Source organism: Simochromis diagramma, unplaced genomic scaffold (genome assembly GCF_900408965.1).
Source record: "Simochromis diagramma unplaced genomic scaffold, fSimDia1.1 OVJJ01000715.1, whole genome shotgun sequence".
NCBI classification, from domain to species: domain Eukaryota; kingdom Metazoa; phylum Chordata; class Actinopteri; order Cichliformes; family Cichlidae; genus Simochromis; species Simochromis diagramma.
The window spans coordinates 1,798,687-1,818,063 of record NW_024387128.1 but is presented as its reverse complement, the minus strand read 5'-3'; the positions used below and the strand labels follow the sequence as shown (position 1 = coordinate 1,818,063).

Here is a 19,377-nt window from a genome sequence, read left to right as displayed (position 1 = left end):
GGAAACCGCCATGACACAGGAACGAAACTGCCTGAACAACCAGTGTCATGGAAACAAAGATATTATTATCATTATTGATGGAGATGGTTCCGGTAAGAAACCTTACATCCAAATACAGCACACTGACAATTTGAACAAAACCTCCAGCTGACCACATAGACAAAGGAAAATCCTTCTGGAAGAACTTTTTAATCTATGATGAGATTAAAAGTATTTCGGGGTCTTGTTCACGAGTGACTGGAGAAGGGAGCGGGAGATCAACAGACGGAATGGTGCTGCGGCTGCAGTGATGCAGACGCTGCACCGGTCTGTTGTGGTGAAGAGAGAGCTGAGTGTAAAAGCGAAGCTCTCAATTTACCGGTCGATCTACGCCCCTCCCCTCACCTATGGTCACGAGCTGTGGGTAGTGAGTGAAAGAACGAGATGGCGGATCGGCAGAAATGAGCTTCCTCCGAAGGGTGGGTGGCCTCTCCCTTAGAGATAGGGTGAAAAGTTCGGCCATCCAGGAGGGGCTCAGAGTAGAGCCGCTGCTGCTCCACATCGAAAGGAGCCAGTTGAGGTGGTTCGGGCATCTGACAAGGATGCCTCCTGAGTGAGTGTTCCGGGCATGTCCCACCAGGAGGAGGCCCCGGGGCAGACCCAGGACACGCTGGACAGATTATATCTCTCGGCTGGCCTGTGAACGCCTTGGTGTTCCCCCGACAAGCTGGAGGAGGTGGCCAGAGGGAGGTCTGGGCTTCTCTGCTTAGTCTACTGACCCCGCGACCCGGCCCAGATAGACGGAAGAAGATGGATGGATGGATGGATGGATGAGACAAATGTTGAGTGCTTTAGTTGCCAGAGGTTTGTTTGGAGGAGTAAAGGTAAGGCTTTCAATCCTAAGAAAACTGCCAGCTGGTGCAATAAATATAAAATGAATCAAACAAAAAAAAAAACATTCAAAGAAATAAGCCAAACCCTTGACAGCCATGCCTAAGATGAGTAAGGTGTAATGGTGTGAGGTCCTTTCTGACATGACAAATGACAGATGATGAGATAGCACATGTCTTCAGTTTGTTATATATAAATATTAAATGCTATTTACACACATAGTCCTAACTATATCGAAGGCAAACTTTATTAAGCACTCAGTAGTACTTTTAGGACTACAAGAAACTACTACTACCCAACTTCTAGTCCATATTACCCGAAAGATGATTCCATTAAAACCAAACACATGTAGAGAAGAGGTTCAGTTCTGAGTGAGGCTTTGGAGTAAACACCAGCTATTAGAATCAACCTGTCAATCAAAGCTGTCATACCTCAAAGTCTTAACAACATTCAAATGAATGAGTTAAAAAAAAACACAGCTTGTAGGAAGAGGAACGCTCGATATATAGATTTTGGTATTTTGTAAGAACCATGTTTATTTTTGCTTTAAAAGTGGGCATTTTAACACAGGTTTATGTGGACTCACTTGCCTTTGAAGCCAACCTTAAGTGGCAATTACAGAAACTGCATCTTTGGGCAGTTCTAGGTTTGCTTCATTTTTTTTTGCCCTGGAGGCTGCTGCTTGTTGTTAAATGTAGCTATCCGGTCGTTAAGTGATGACGTGACGAATCCTACTTCCGGGCCTAAAGTAGTCTGCGTTTAATATGGCTTTTGTGTTGTTAACATGTTTAATGTTTTGTATTTTCTTCTATTTAATCTCAAAAAGCTCCTAAAACAGTCAGTGATCACTGTTGACCTCCCTCGGCTTTTATTACCACTAATCATTTATTTAAGCTCAGTTTTTAAAACCTTAGATGTAACTACAGCCCAGCCCATGCAGCAGTATATGAATGACTAACCTCGTATTGTGGATGGATTATCTCAGTTGTTCTCTGGCTGAAGTTTGGTCCTTTTACAGCATCCTGCCATGCGATTACATTTGTTCCTGACCACCGAGAACACTCACGTTAATTTTTATCGAGTGGAAAAAAAGTTAGCTTGTTTATATTATGCTAACATAGCTGTGTCGCTAGCGGTCACGTAGCACATCATTATATACCAGCTAGCCCAACTTCAGTAACCCTACAAACGTCACTGCTGTTTAGTTTTCTGTCTTCATTTATGTTGGAAGTGATAACAGAGCTGTACGTTTGAATTTGTTTCCAAAACCCCGCAGTCAGGACATGCTATATTGTATTTAGATAGAAGCTAGCGAGCTAACTCCCTGCTAACTTCTAACTCCGTTAAATGTCATAAATTCCGTTTTCATGGATGCCTGGATGTTAAACTCAATTGTTACACCTGGTAGAGCAGAACGCTGATCATTTTATTAAAGATGAAAGACTTTAGACAGTTTTTCAACTCTCAGTAATGCCACAGTGATCGTTTGATATATGGACCTGCAGCGGAGTTTAGACCCAGACACGGCTAGTGACGTCAGACTGAACGACCAGATAGACAGCAGTATCAGTCTTGTAGTGCCACATCCGGGATTTGTTTAGCCCTTTAATAGCGATAATGTGAACGTGTCGGACTAGTACCACTGCAGCTTTCCTCAGCTCTGTCTAACTGCTTTGGGAGTAGGAGGAAGATGAAGAATGCTCCCAAAGGACAAAAAACCCCTGTGTTGTTTTTCATGACTGCTCTGCCTGCCCACGCGCACAAACACTCTTGAGCAGCCTTTATTAGCTGTCCTGACTGTGTTTAGGGAATTAGTATCTCTAATCTAGTTTAACCGTCTCATTCTATTCTGGGCTCTAGGTGGTCTGGATCAGATTTTAGTGATCTAATAATCACTCACCTGTTCTCTTCAAAAGAAAAGATATATTATAAACATAGTACTTGACTGTATGTGTTGTAAGACCACTACATCCAGCCTGTCTGCAGAAAGCTTCTTGAATCCACATACTAAACATCAAGAAGGAATTAATATTGAAACTAAAGTGTGGCTTTTATGAATTACAAAATAAAATACTTTTAACTCATGGTCATGTCTGATTTTCAAAGATAAAAGATTCTGTGAGCTCTGTGAGCAGTGCACAGATGAGCAGGACGTCATGACAACTGATTGGAAGTCAACTGTGGTCCAAAAAGAGTCTACAGCACTGGAAAAAACAGTGGCGCAAATTGCAAATTTGACATTATTATAGTCCTCAGGAAAACATTCCCAAACAATCCTTATTACTAATTACTCCTCACATTTTTTGTAGGCTTTCAGTTCACTCCATATTTACATGCTGTTTTTTTCTGGCTTGTAGGGATATTTATCAGACCAAGCAGAATGGATGGATGAATGAAACAAAAAAGGTTTGTGATGCTGTAAGCACAAAAACATTACAATTGGAAAAAACTCAGCAGCAGTTTCTCTTTTACAAATACAGTACTTTTACAGTACTGTGTGAGAAAAATGGTGCTTGCAGGGGAAACAGTGATTGGGGACTCTCAGTGATGATGTAACGGCTCGGTTGAGTTTAGGCTTTCTGACAGCCTATCAGTATAGGCCAGCGAGCCATCCAACAATCCTAGTCAGAGTAAATCTCCAACCATGTACCATGAAGCAGAGAGCAGTATGAAGCTGTATGTTCAAAGCTCGATGAGTACGTAAGGAGAGACGAGACAATGATAAGAAACACAGAGGAGAAGGAATGTATTTGGAAAGCAAATAAATGTGGCAGCATGCACACACAGCACAAACACTCAGAGTGTTAGCATGAGACTCCAGAGTAAGACTGGGAGCTGTTGGTTCTTACTTGGAGGTAAGGCTTGGTCAGTGGCAGCAGGAAAATGGTTTAGGTCATGGCTGGGTCGCAGGACTGGAAGATGGCCAACAGGAGGGGAGAAGCTTGAGCCTACAGGACATTAGAGAAACAGCACGGGGTGAATTACCATAGGGCCAAGGATATTCTGTACCAACTATAAGACTGGGAATAAACTGGACTTTGCCCACATAGATGTGGAATGGATGTGGTTAAATTTGAGAACCTGATACTTGTCTTTATCTTGCTAGTTTTACATTAGCTTAATATACAGTTGGGGTCATAAAGGTGCTTATACTGATGAGCACGAATGTCATGTTAATTTTGGGTTTTAATAATAGGAAGGTGAAATGACTGTGCAGCATAGGTCTTTAGCAACTCAAGAATTGGGTGTAAATAAATCTGTACAAGTTGCATCTCAAAACAAGCTCCTGGCATAATTCTCACTGGATATTTGACCATTCGTCTTGGCAGAATTGATACTGTTTATTTAAATTGGTTTCTTGCCTGGCATGAACTGAGCACAAATTTTCAAATGTTATGAGTATTGGTCAGTAAATGCTGTCAAATAAATCCTTTTGCTGGCAAAGAGAAACTACCAACTGTAGTCTGTCACTAAGGAGATCTAGGAGGTCTACTTAAAAGACACGTTAGAACCTGCAGCCACACTTATTAAAAGATTTGAGTGTATCTACATATTTGAGCCTTTGTGTTAACCATTGGCCTTGTGTGGACTGAAGAAAATCCTAAATAAATGTGAACTTTTATACCCAATTTTTCTTTTTTAAAGTGATTAAAGGTGTATGCTGTACAGTCATTACACCCTAGAAAAAGTTCCAAGACATCAGTGTCCCAAATTACCATGACATTCATGTTGCGGTTATGTCAACTTCTGAGATTATAATCTAAATCATTTTTATTTATAATGAAATTGGTAGACAAGAGTATCTAAAAAATGAAAATATATCTTGGAACATCTTTCATGCCCTGCAGACACATAAACAAATCATGCCCATCTGCCAACCACATTCCTTTAATCTCTTTTTGAACTACTCTACCACCAGCACCAATAACAAGAGCTAGAAGTTAGTCTTTCAGCTAATTGCCCCACCAACAATAAACGCTGTCTCCATTTACATATATATATAGTTACTGTTACTTGCAGACTGTTTTGAAATAGTCTCTAACAGCTTTTCCATCAGCTAGTAAAATGGTAAAATGGTGAGTGAGTATGTGGTCTGGATGAAGGAAAATGTGTGTTAATGCGAAGTGCAAACAGACATAGCATGCTTTGAGATGGGATTGTGATAGGATTAGCTGGAGTCAGCCTGAGTGAAATGTAATCCATAAAATGCTATCACATTAATGAGCAAGCTTTCCTTCCATTAAAAAAGAAACATTGATCACCTAGGAGAAGCACTGATGCTCAGGCATCAAATGTCTTTAACATGAGTACACACTGGCTGTACATACATTGCAAAACACAGAAACATCACTGTTGTGGTAGGACTGTGACAGAAGGCCATGATATGCATCACTGTGTGTAACTCGTTAATTGAGATTTGCCGCATTAATGCAGTTATGGCGTTAACGTCACTTTAACGAGATTAACGCTGACAGCACTAATATATATACATTAAAAAAGAGAGGTGAGATGATTTAAGGCTTCAGTGCTTGGGCTTTAGGGTGGAGATGGCCAATGTCTATCATTACCTCTTGTAAAATATAGTTGGAAGGCAAAGCTGGATGGATCACCTTTGCCATAAAGATTCTCATAGGCTGAGATTATAGAAAGCTCCAATTACAGGCTATAAAGTTTCTATAGTGGAAAAGCTGATTTTAATAACGAAACTAGTCTAAAGTTCCAAAAGCACACAAGTTAAAGTAAACCAGGACAATCCGAAACAACATTCTGGCACCTTCCATTAATAAGTAATCAAATCGAGCAGTTCAATAAAGACAGAGGTCTGGCATTTCTTCCTGCTGATGTTCATGCTGGTAGATGGCAGTAAAGTTTTAATCATGGAAATTCACCACAGAGGTGACTAGCATTACAGAAGTGAGTGAGCACATATGAAGTAATGTTTATAATTGCTTCAAAAATCTCAACAAATACCACAAAACACAAACTTTTTGTGCAGTTTGGAACACAATATGCTTGGGAGTTAAAGGTACAGAGGCTGGATTTCCCAGAAGTTAAAGTGTGCCAAGGACAGTGATCAGATGTAAGAGAGAGAGAACGAGGAGAAAGATTAGAAATTTTCGAAGTTAAGGATTGGCATAGTATAAATTGTTTTTCAAATCTTTAAAAATATGAAAAAACAAATTTAAGTAATATAATTTAGTTATTGAAAGGTTAAATGAGAATACATGACAGTTTAATGTAGTTTATTGCCAGTTAAAAGTATTAGTTTGAAGTGTGGTAATAAAGTTAACAGTAATGTACTACAATGGACTTGTCAAAGCAGCCTGTGGTGCTCATGGTCAATGTTAAATCAAGGGTAGCAGACATAAATTTGAATTCAAGCTGATCTGTTTGCTTAAATGTTATAGAATTCAGTTAAACCCACAAAGACCAGCAAACCTAAGAGCAGCAGCACAGTTCAGCTTATCCCCATATGTAAGGAAAATAAATCTGCAGGAGCTTACAAAGCAGATTTTATGTCTTATTTCAAAGTTGTTGTTTTCCCCCCATTCTGTACTGCTGCACTGGATATTAGTGTTCCTCCACCTGCCAAATTCCATTTTAACCCCTGTATAGGCTTGCAGTGTTCCTCTCCATCACATCCAGTTTCAAAATATCAACATGGCCTTACAATAACATGGCATCACAAACTACCAGGGGATACTACAGTGGCGACTTCAATCTTTTATGTGGTCCTATGGTTCAATGACCCAACAATCCATGATGGGGACCTTGCAGGTAAAACTAACATTGGCCCTGCATGGGCTAAACCACAAAAGGGTAAAACTGCTGTGGGAGCCACATGGGCTAGCCTACAAGGGGTCCACATGGTTTTTGAAGCTGGACTGCCTCCAATTGGGGCCAAAACGGGATACCTGTGGGTTTGCTTTGCCCACACAGTTCACCCACAGATAGCTGCTGTGGACGTGCAGGGGCATGCTTGTTGTGGATGTGGTTATTCTAAAAGTGAGATAGAAAGTAAGAGCCTGTGAATGACACATGGTTCATTTACTCACCTGCCTGTCCTTTTCCAAAGAGTTACCAAGGACAACTGTCCAGATGGTTCGGGGTAACAAACCATCTGTTATAACAGGTAAGCAGTCCAACACACACCCACAAGGCCAACACAAACTTGGTCCAAGAATAAATGGCAAATGGACTTATGTTTAAATATTGCTTGTCTGCCCAATTTAAGCACTGAAATCACAAATACTACAGCCTCATTCATCCAGTCACACACACAATGAATGCTCTATCCTAAGCTGCCCAACACCTTGGCATGCAGACCGAAGGAGCTAGGGATCAAACCTTATGATTAGCTAGTTACAGTCACTCTAATAGAGGCAACCGAGGAAACTCCACTCTTGTCACAGCACTACTCATTCACTTTCTTGTTTATTTGGTCTTCTGCTCAGTTTCCATCATGCTAGCGGAGGCTGAACACCCACACACAAAATCTTCCCATATATGTTTTTGTAGATCATTCACACAAACTCGACACAGCACCCACACTTGACAGAAATTCAGATCTGGATGGAGAAACCCATGGTTTCATCAAGCTCTGAAAATTGCATAAATAACCAAGTACTGGTCCAAGTCTTAAAAACCCAAACACACTTAAAGGTTTCCCATAATCACACAACCAAATTAAATATCAGAGAAGTGATAAAGGCCAGAGGAACAACCTCCTTCTAAACGTCAGTAAGACAAAGGAGCTGATAGTGGACTTCAGCACTAAGCAGGAGAGGAACTACCAGACCCCCGTCATCAACGAGTGCCCAGTGGAGAGAGTGGACAGCTTCAAATACCTCGGAGTTCACATCACGCAGGACCTGTCATGGTCCTGTCACATCAACACTGTGGTGAAAAAGGCCCGACAGAGTCTCTACCACCTCAGACGCTTGAGAGACTTCCAACTGCCCTCCAAGGTGCTCAGGAACTTTTACTCGTGCAACATAGAGAGCATCCTGGCGGGAAACATCTTAACCTGGTTCGGGAACAGCACCATGCAGGACAGACGAGCTCTACAGAGGGTTGTGCGGTCAGCTGAGCGCACCATCCGCTCTGAGCTCCCTGACCTGCACTCAATCTACAGCAGGCGGTGCTGGACCAAGGCCAGGAAGATCGTGAAGGACCTCAGCCATCCCAACAACGGACTGTTCTCTCTGTTGAGGTCAGGAAAGCGATTCCGCTCCCTGAAGACCAACACAGAGAGACTGAGGAGGAGCTTCTTCCCGCAGGCGATACGGTCTCTCAATCACATCACCACACAGTACTGACCCACACATACAGTTCTTACACACACACTGGACTTTCTGGACTTTGTTTTTGCACAACACTGGTCACTATATTCTTCATTTCCGGTTAATACTTGTACAGCTGCTGTTATTGTGTATATATTATTTATATTTAGATTTCTTCATACATTCTTATATAGTTCTATATTGTGTATTTTGTTGTACAGTTATTTTATTTTCAACTTTAATTTATATATTTTATCTTATTCTTCCCAGTTAAATTTACCCTTCATTCTAATTTGTGTTGTACAGTTATTTCATTTTTAACCTTAATTTATATTTTATTCCTTCCTAGTTAAATTTAGCCTTTTTAATTTTTCATATTTATTTCCTATCTTATTCATAGCCTTTCCTTTTTTTTGTTTTCTTTAGGTCACGAGCAGTTGTCCAAGCATTTCACTACATATCGTACTGTGTATGACTGTGTACGTGACAAATAAACTTTGAATTTGAATTTGAATTTGAATTTGATAAAAGCAGATTCAAGCCAAGAGCATTCAAATCCAAAATGGGGGGAAAAAACAATCTTTGTGTGCAAGAATATAATCGTAACAAGCAGGAAGAAGAAAACTATACAGCTATCAAACTCTGCAGAGGGTTTGAAAACATTTTACATTTTAGTAAAAGGAAGTCTTACAGGGTTCTGCAAAACTGTGTGTGTATCCAGCTTTCACTCTCTACAGGCAACGTCATGTAAAAAATACAAATATACAAAAATGACCAACATAGTAAAAAAAATCCAGTCAAACATGGTCAATCAGTTTATACTTAAATATATACGTTTACAGCTTATACTTAAATAATTTGTCACTTCAGAATTTTCCTTTCTGAGAAAGTAAAGTGAGGGCCATTAACAAGCAGAGCCTGAATCTCCCAGAAGGTAAACAGAAGCATTCTGTGAAAACCTGGTAGATAAAAAGTTCCATTAAATTGGCTAAAACGAATATTAGTAGGAACATGTATTCATTTGGGCTTCACTTGAACATTGAGGCACTGCTCCATGAAAACAACTCCCCCCAATGACAGCTATGACCCCCAGAAGAACAATGCTTCATGAACATGACACGGCTGAACCTAAGCTGCTGAGCTGACTGAACCTCTGCACACGAGCCTGAGACAATCCACAGAGACCCATCTCAACACTCAGATCTCAAATGATTCTCTCCATCATTCCACACACTCAACAGGACATCCCCTGGATTTCCACTTCCCCATATGTCAGAGCTTTTTTGGAGCCATGGGAGGGACCCACACACCAGTGTTAGAACAGCTAAAAGTCATCGTACTGACTAAAGAAGGAGAAGAAACATAAAAAACATCCAGTTGAGTGTCTTGGAAATTAATCATTGTGGGTTCAATTCATTCTAGAAATGGCCAAACAACAAAAAAGAAAGTCAGTTTTCTCCTCATGCCAGACAATGAGACAAGAAAGCTTTAGAGAAGCGTGAGCTAGCGTATTTGTCTCTATAAGAATAAGCCAACATAGTAGGCATTGGGGGAAAAGCTTCACTTTATATATGGCCGGTAAGGCAACTTCCTGCGAAGCTGAATGTGTTGCTTGCCTAGTGTTCTAGTCTAATTTGAAAGCTGGAGGTGAAAGAGTTATTCTGAGACAATCTCACCGATGCTGTTCTGATCACTGGGCCCTGCCACAGCTGGATCCCCCAGCTCTCCGCTCCTGGTCTCCTTCCATCTGCCCGTCCTCCTCTCTGCCCCGCCCTGCTCTTGTCCGTCAGGGCCGTGATTGCCATCAGGTACTGACTCAAAGGCGCTCTCCTCATCTTCCTCTTCCTGGGAGGAGAACACAGTGCTGCTGGAGAGCCGGTTACTCTCCACCGAAGACAGGCGGGTGTGGCTGCAAAACCGCCCCCTCCCCTCATAGCCGGAGTTGCTGTAGCATGATGTGCTGTAACAGGAGGTGCTGTAGCACGAGGTGCTGTAGCAGGAGGTGTCACAAAACTCGCACTCGCTTTCACCTGGAGCTCTGTGGGCGCTGCCGCCAGCCCTCCTTCCTCCTCCATTGCTGGAATCCCCCTCCTCGCTTTCTGGACAGGAAGGGGAGATCCTCCTGACTGCTGTGTGGCCTCCTCCAAATCCTTCACCTTCCAGAAGTTGATTCAGCTCAGAGAGGCGCTCAATGGAGAGGCTGCGGGGCAGCGAGCGCCGACAGCAGGGGCCCGGACACCCCAGAACCTGCACGAGTTTAAAGACACAGATCTTTTATTACTCTTCAGCAGAGGTGAATCAGAGTGAATGAGTGGGTTAGCCCTTCAGTATGTTAAAGTGCAGAATGAGAACAGGATTTATGCTGCCACAGCTTTCTAAAATAAATCATGCATCGTGTGAGCAATCCCAGCACATCAGCTGATCTCAGTGCTACCGGGCAATTCCCTGTCTCATAAACAGCACGCTATTCAAATTCAGTTCGAACAATTTAATTTGGATCATTTTGGTTTATAGCTAACACTAAACCAAAGAGACAGTATGAGCACAGAAGATCGAGAAAAGCTAGCTTACATGCTATATGTGCTAAACAGGTGTACTGCCAACACTTCTTGGGGGAACTCCAGCTTAAGAAGCTCCACTGCATACACCACATAGTAAGAATGACTCCACAACATCTTCTGTTTGTTAGCAACCAGCCCATTACTGCCCCTACCTGAGAGGGTGACTGTGATGTATCCTCTTCTTCATCATCCTCCTGCCCCTCCTGCTCTTTGGAGGTTTTATGTGTTGGTGATGTGGTGTTTGTCTCCACAGTGCTGTCTGTATTCACTCCTTCCCCACTTTGCTCTTCCTCCTGGCTGGGCGGTCTGTGCTGGGCCGAGGGAAGACTGTGAAGGAGGTGGTGAATCCGGATGTAGTGGGATCGTGGCGTCTCAGGCTCGCCACAGGCCGAGGCAATCACCGTCTCCAGCTCTGACACCGGGAGGGAGCAGGGGCGGGTTTTACGGCGTGAATGAGCATTGGAGTTGTAGTTCGACAAGAGAGACTGGCAGGAGCAAGGGGCACAGCTTCTTTCCCCTCCCTCTCCAACCTCCTGCGGGGCCCCTTCAGCTGGGCCTACAGGAGCCTCCTGGGGTGCAGTGTTTTCCTCGGGGGGAGCCTCCACAGCAGTGGCCTCATCGAGAGTCATTTCTGCTACGGCACAGTCAGAGTGTGGCTCTGACTGTGCTTCATCCACAGCCTCTCTTCCTTCTGCTGTAACCTCCTCCTCGGCTTGGGCTGCAGTCTCCTCTCCCTGCTCCACCTCTCCTTTCTCCTGCTGCCCCTCCTCTCCTCCCTCCTGCTGCTGCTCAGCAGATTCTCCCTCTGCCTGCTCCACCTGAGGCTCAGGAGTCAAGGGTTCCTCTCTCACCGTGGTCTCCTCTTCCACACTTCCTTGCTCCTCCTGTGACGTCGCTTCTCCCTGCTCCTTCTCAGCGGGTTGGACCTCCTTGGGTGCGGAGGCTGCTTCAGGTAAAGTCTCAGGGTCAGGAGGAGCATCCAAGGGAAGATCAGGCATGTCAGGGCCCACGCTCAGTGTGTCATCATCGGGAGCATCAGCAGCATGGTTGACATCTGCTGCGTGTCCACCCTCAGGACAGGCCGCCTCTATGACTAAGGAAACCTCCTCATCGTCTAAGAAAGAAAGGTACACGCTTTCATCACTGTTTCAGAAGTTTCATTTTCAAGTTGCTGCCTTCAAACTGAGCTTTGTCTTCAGTTCCGGTGTGCAGTGACTTAAGTGAAATCACTAATCTTTCAGAGAAATACTGGGTGTGTGACCTCTGATACAGAGCAAAGATTTACCTGCTAATTAGAGACTAAACTTTGAGCTGCTGGTGCCTTTTGCAGTATTTTTTACTGAATCATCTGACAAATAACACGACAGACCGTGCGGTACAGCTAATGTTTTTTAACCTCCTAGAACCTGGCGTCCACATATGTGGACATCACATTTTGGGTTATTTAGACCAAAATACTCAATTTTGCTCTACAAGGGCCTGATATCCACTTATGAGGACATTATACTGCTACTGTTCTATCGAACTGTTTTAAACGAATATCCTCATCTGGTAATTGTTTGTTTTTATATTCATCAGGACCCAATCAGCCCAAATATCAAAGAGAAATTAAAAATGCATGCCTGTAACTGAAGGGTCACCACACACAGTGCAAAAGTTGCTATAGTACGGTTAAACATCATTTAGTTAGCCAACAACCGCCTGAGTGGAACATTTGATGGATGTTACTTTAACATTAACTGCCGGTATAAGTTCCATTTGAAGGCAGCAACTGGGTACAATGGTTGTGCCATTACATTAGTAGCAGTTTAAAATCTTATATTATAAAATGTATTATGGAGATAAAATAAATCTCGCAGCATATCCAAGTCCTTTTCAGTCTCTTACATAATCTACAGCTACTAATTCAAGGTGAACTGTCCATACTACTACTACATAGCATTAAGCCTGGTGTACCTGGGTGAATGGAGGAGGTCAGCTCAAAGCGGAACTGCAGCTGGCCACAGACATGATCTGTAGGCAACCTGCGACCTAAGGAATAACTTACTACTCGATCCCTGGGGACAACACAGAGACAGACGACAGTTAGAAAGGGTATGTAAATGAGAGAGAAGGGAGAAACTCGGTAAAAACATACAGTAAAAAAAAAAAAAGTAAAAATAACATAGTAGCTGAAATCAGACTGTTACATGGCTTTTAAAGCAGCTATAACCACCCACATCATTTACCTCACGGACAGCCTGTGTGGGCCAGTTTATGTAGGAGAACTTTTACAGCTCTACAGATTGAACCATTGAGCACAAGCAAACCCCTGAGCTGATGGCAGCCATGCTGCATTTATTTAAACAGGGAAAATCCTCATAAATGTGTTTTACCCGATGGCATGTTTTTCCAGCAGTCTCTGGACCGGGACCGAGAGCTTCCCCAGGAAACGCTTGATGATTGGTCTGCTCTTGGCAAACTTATCCTTCACCTCAATCTCCAGGACATCAGTGGGTAGGGACACAAAGTTAAACCTCTGGAGAAACAACAGAGGACAGAGTAATTTCTCGTTGGATGTGTGCTATGTAACACAGGCAATCATTTACAGCATTCAGTGTTTAAAGCACTAACAGGAATTACTATAAAACCTAAAAAAAAAAAAAAAAAGGAAAAAAAGCAGGCAAAAAACTTGATCATCCAAATTTGGCAAACAAGAATATATTATTAAATGAGATGCCAGAAATGTCCATATTCTGTAGACTGACTTGGGTCTGAGTGTTGAATCTAAACCAGCACCGTTTTGTGCTTAAATGTGCCAATTCTTGAATTCTTTGCTCGCACTTACTCAAACTGCCCTAATCCATACACCTAAAACCAACACATATCTGGCAACCCTTGAAGAGACCAGACCAGAGTCAGTGCCAGCACATCAATCCTCATGACTCACCAAGATAACTGTGAAAACTTGTTGGTTTTTTATATTTGCTATTCAAACATAGCATGAGTAAATGGAGTGCCTGCAGAATGAAGGGTATGAGCAGAACACCAACAATCGTATACGTACCCCCAACGTATATCATTTATGCATGTGACACAACAGCAACAACTTCATTATTTATTCATAAAATACAAACTGCGTTCTGCCACATTTCACACAGGCGAGACTGATTCAAACTAAAGTCACTTTTTGCATTTGTAATTAAATATTATAGTTATTGGAATTAAGCAATACAATCATCTTTATGGTTCCACAACTACTATACTAAGAAACTATGATTACATTTTGATATTGTTAGAATAAACTAATGAATGAAATGAACTAACAGTGGTATTAAAGTGTTTCTACTTGTATGCTATTTTAAGTTCTCCCCAGGTTACTAAAAACGACTTATCTCAAATGAATGCTGGAGACGTGATTGTTAGAGTTCAAATTTCTGCAAATATGTGGGAGGGTTAAAGTGCTCCCTCTTCAGCAGATAATCATTAAAAGAAACTCTGCACATACAGTAAGGCTCAGGAATCACAACCATGTAACTCGTCCTGGATTAAAACATTTCCTGGTAGCTTAGCGTGCCTAATTTGGGGTTTATTTTTCTTCCTTGGTGTTATTTGTACTTTATTTATTTGAGAGAATCCAATTCCCTGTCTCCCATCTTTCTCTTTTGGGGTTCTGATGACTGTCCAAGCTTCTTATACACTGCTTGGAGAGTCCAAATCCTCCAAAGCTTTTTATTCACTCTTACCAAGATAGATTTTAGAGGGAAATACTGATTGCAGCTTAAAGCTCTTTGAGAGAAGCTTCAGAATTTCTGGCACCAAAAACGTTAAATGCTTAAATTGGCAAAAACCTGTTAGTTGGTTTTTATCAAAGAACAAAACAACAACAACAACAACAACAAACCCATGATGGGACTTCCCTTCTGCATTTATACATTTTATTCAAATGTCAATACAAAGACCTCTTTTCCTTGTCTCTGTCTTCACCTGCATTTCAGAGTTCTTGTAAAGCCTGTCTTATGTCCGCGTCTTCATTTAAGGTTAACACTCCTTGAAATTATTATGATGGGGAAGTAATGGGCATCAACAGGCACATTAAAACCACCAGCCTAATATTGTCCTGAGGCTTTGCCCTGTTGGGGAATGCACATAGGACCTCTGGGTGATCACAGTGGTGTCTGGCACTGGGGCTTTATCATTTGGATGCTGTGGAATGGGGCAGCCATGGATCAGCCTTGTTCTGATGATATACTTCATCAGGATCTGGGTGTTTTGAAGATGAGGCAGATGATCTTTGTTGAGTCCCTCAAGCAATTCATAAGCAGTTATTGCAGTGTGGAAAGTGCATTGTGTACCTAGGGCCTGTCATTGCAAAGAGAATGGTCTTAGTCTAATACTAAGGAATTAGGGCTGGGCTATATCATACTGTTCACGGTAATACTGGTATAATGTTGGGCAACGACAAGAAAATGAAATATCGCAATAGAATATGGGTAAAACGTGCATGCGCAGTGCCTTTGTTTTCATACGCACATGGTGGAAAAAGCATGGCGGCGACGCAGAATAAGAAGGGCGAAAGCGGATCGTTGAATGAAACGGATGAACCAGAATTAGTTTGTAAAAATGCTGCAACTTCAGTGGTGTGGAACTGGTTTAGCTTTCGTCCCTCAGATACACAACAAAGCACTATTTTTGGTAGCACATGCTAGCGGGCCGTCGTTATTACCGTGTTTTTTGGAAAATACGGCACACTTAAAATCAATCCTTTGATTTTTCTGACAATCGACAGAGCCCCTTATAATCCCGTGTGCCTTATGTATGAATTCTGGTTGAGTTTACTGACCTCGAAACGATTTTATGTGCACGGCGCTCGAAAATCTGTCAAATGTTTTAGTACGACTTTGCTAAGCTGCGAAGCCGCACCGCTTGATGGCTTGTCGGAGCATTAGGGCTATCGTTGGCAGGAGCCTCGTGGAGTGACACGTACCGTGCTTCAACATAATGTTACCGTATTGTGTGTGTATAACCTCTTTTTAAGTTCTGTGGATATTATACATGGTTATGCTGAGGATATGTCGGCCAATTTCCACTGGAAATGCCCTTTGGTTAAACTGTCAGTGAGGAATTTGCATTTGCACTGTTACATTTTGATATAACTTTAATGCACATAAAAAAGCTGCTTGTTTAAGTGAAAATACATTGATGTTTTTTGGGGGTTTTTTGCACTAATAAAGTTGTGGAGTTGTAAAGTATTTTGTCTAGTGTCAGTTATATCGTCAGTTATATCGTTATTGCAAATTTTCAAATGTATATCGTCATAAATATTTTTGGTCATATCGCCCTGCTCTAGTAGGAACCAAGGATTCCCAATAAAAACCTGCATTATGACGAAGTAATCAGTGTTCTTTACCTCATCTGTTAGTGGTCTTAATGTTTTAGCTGATATATGTTGCTCTACATTCAGTGTTTGATGCTTCAGACAGTATTCGGACTAACTTCAGCCTCCTCACTCTTTAAAGTAGGATAATTTGCAGCTGAGGCTCTGATGCAAGGAGCTCCAAAAACACCCTTTTTGGGTGTAATAGGCTTGTTTGAAGCCTTTATTCTGAGAGTATTTCTAATGTTTACTTCATGATGGTCATGATGAAGTATAAAGAAACTGCAGCTAACTCTTTATATACTGGTGAGTAGAAACATTTCGTCTTTAATATGCTTTTGGCCTTGCTCACGCCAGAATAACAACTCTGACTCTTTGAAGCGTGGACTCAGGCATCAGTGCATTAGCAGCACTTCTGTTCTGCAAGCTGAGACGTGCAGCCATCATGGAACCCATTTGTTCCAGTACTTCTCCACTGATGGTCTCAAGTGTCTTTATACAGCAGTTATGAGCTAATCAACATTATTTTCTTCATCTGTAAGTGGTCAAAATGTTTCTTCTTTAGTGTCAGATTAGTCTACAAACTCATTAATATGATGCTTAAAATTGAATTCCTAAGACTTCACTGTGTAAATCTAAATGCCTAATTTCCTATACAATACATGCCCACATGAATAATTCCTGTGAAAACCTTGTAGAACAGGTCTTTCTGCAACCATACTATTAATACAAAGGAGCCTGCTGCAGTGAGGGACTTCTGAATTAGGAAAACCTTCATTTTTGCCAACAGCCCAATTCCATAGGTTCTTAATGTCAGTCTAAAGTATGGATTGCCCTGAAGCTGCCTCATCAAAGGTATCAGAACATCAAAAGAAGATTCTGGTGGTATACACAACAACTAAACCTGTCATTAAAAGTACCTTTCCTTTTTAAATTAAACTTAAAGACTCCTTCTGTAACATAGAACAGTAACATAACGATATTTCTTTGGATTCTGAAATGTTTGTGCTTAAGTAAGACCAGCACTGGCTTTAGTAATTATTTTAGCATTTCTGTCCCTACAGGTAATATTTCGACAAAATGTACCCCCAAGGTTAACTATCCTTAGCTATGTGTACTTTTCTGAGGGATCATTTAAATGTGACAGACATGCAGGTTTTTAATTTAAAGGTCTTAACAAAAGTACAGCATGAAATATTTAGGAAATAAGCTATTTTTATACATATTTGGAGATTTTCAGAGGCTCAAAGGTTACAGACAATTGACTAACAAGTAGTTTCATAACCAGCTGTTCTATTCACACCCATCACAACAATTACTCAGTCTATAATCAAGTGATGCTTTCATGAAACACAGAGGCTTTACAACAAATGGCGAACACTATTTATGCTCAAGAGGAGGAGGGGCAAATTAGACTTTGCTTTGGTTTGCTGGATTTCCTTTGCAGACTTTGCATTTCTGATCAGTTTTGGAGCATCCAGAAAAGGGCAGGCTTTTTTAGGTATATATTAGCAAAGAAATGCTCTCTTTAATGGCCTTTAAGCCATTCACATGATCTTAACAACCACAGCATGCTTTTAAGTCACTGAAGTCAAAACTAGCAGCAAACAAGGGTGTGTTTCTTTGGAGCGTGCTGGCAGAACATGTCAAAAAAGGAAATAACACTTGCTGATGTCCATGGACTCTACACGTTAGCCAGTCCTTGACTCCAAAAGATTTTCATACAAGTATTAAAACCAGCCCTTAATGAAAAATGATAAAACTATTAACTACGAAAAAAGTTAATTTCACTGTTTAAATAGCATAAATAAACATTTTACTTTTTATTTACTGTTTAACATTTATTTACAAGGTCATTTACGTTCTGAGACTACAGGATACCATGTAGGAACAGTAGTTTTTGCTCGGTGCTGTGTTCTTGTAAAGTGCCATCCATATACACTTATTCTCCCTCTTCTCTCTCAGCAGCAGATTTTACATTTTTGGGTTTTCCTTCTCTTAATATCTTAGCCAAGTCTCTGTATATCCATGTGTGTTTAGGTGATTGGAAGCTCCAGGCTAGAACTTCCTTTTCCCTGCAAGTCCAGTTGGACATGATGAAATGAAACCTGAAGGGGTGACACTAAAGTTTGATTGGATTAGTGTGTGTGTGTGTGTGTGTGTGTGTGTGTGTGTGTGTGTGTGCGCGTGTGTGCGTGTGTGTGTGTGTGTGTGTGTGTGTGTGTGCGTGTGCATGTGTTGTGGCTGCTACATTACATTCTATCTGCTTTGCTACCCTTGCCAGTGTCTCAGACAATGACTAAAGTGCTGATCATGTTGGCTGCTGTTTTTCCGATCTGTTTCACTCACTGTGTTCTTGTGTGTCCCTGATAGTTCTTTTGTGGGAAGGACAGAAGGAAAAACATATTCACTCAAGAAATGAGAGCAGAACAATGTAAAATGGATCTGACTGCATGGGATAAAATGAAGTGGCAAATGCAGGAAAATGAAAACCGGGAAAAAAAGAGTTAGCTGTGGAAATCTGTGTGCAGAGAGATAAATGAGGAGGATTAAATGGAGAACGAGTGAATCATTTACAAGAGCAGGCAGAGGAAGGTGCCAGTGGGGTTGCACAGGATGGACGGGAGGTGGATGTGGGGTAATGTGGGTATCGTGTAAATAATTACCTGTTTTATCACAGCAGAAATAGCTCATAGAACCCAAGTTCAAAGGGAAACAACACTATCAAGGTATATATAGAGTACTGTATATACTGAATGTACTGGATTTTAGAGTAGAGAGTAAAGTTGCTCTGGGTCATTCATCCATCCATTAGGCTTATACTTATCAGCGCTATGAGGGCTGCGGTTCATGTATTTTTAAAAAAGAATCCCACAAATCCTTGACTCTAAATTTCACATAATTCAGCCCTCCTTGTCTGTCATCTTTCAGAGTTATATGTTAACGATTTAGGCTGAGCTCACAGCTGCCTTCTGCATTTCACCAACTACCAGGCCAGAGCCCCCCCAGCTCTGACAGACTGTCCACCCCCCTCCCTTGACCCCCACCGGTTTGCTCACAGAGCAAATCGGTCCACGGAGGATGCCACCACCATCACCCTTCACAGATTGCTGAGCCATCTGGAGAACAGAAAGAGCTAAATGTGGATGCTCTTCATGGACTACAGCTCAGTGTTCAACACTATAAACCCAGACATCCTCACCACCAAACTGGACCACCTTCAGATCCCGCTGCCACCTGCTCCTGGATCAAAGACTTCCTAACCAACCGGCCTCACTCAGTCAGCCCCACCTCTCCCCCCCACTCT

The 19,377-nt window shown here is 41.8% G+C and overlaps 1 protein-coding gene across 1 annotated transcript in view; it reads right to left on the bottom strand.

Moving 5' to 3' along the window:
* The window catches only part of LOC120743426 (E3 ubiquitin-protein ligase HECW1), a 95,524-nt gene that overhangs the window by 28,014 nt on the left and 48,133 nt on the right, over positions 1 to 19,377 (bottom strand). Inside the window, exons 8-12 of the mRNA XM_040047054.1 lie at positions 13,090 to 13,232; positions 12,671 to 12,771; positions 10,867 to 11,828; positions 9,830 to 10,400; positions 3,720 to 3,818 (exon numbers count right to left, since the gene is read on the bottom strand). Of these exons, the coding sequence (XP_039902988.1) occupies positions 3,720 to 3,818; positions 9,830 to 10,400; positions 10,867 to 11,828; positions 12,671 to 12,771; positions 13,090 to 13,232 (1,876 nt within the window). The remainder of the gene's footprint in view (positions 1 to 3,719; positions 3,819 to 9,829; positions 10,401 to 10,866; positions 11,829 to 12,670; positions 12,772 to 13,089; positions 13,233 to 19,377) is intronic.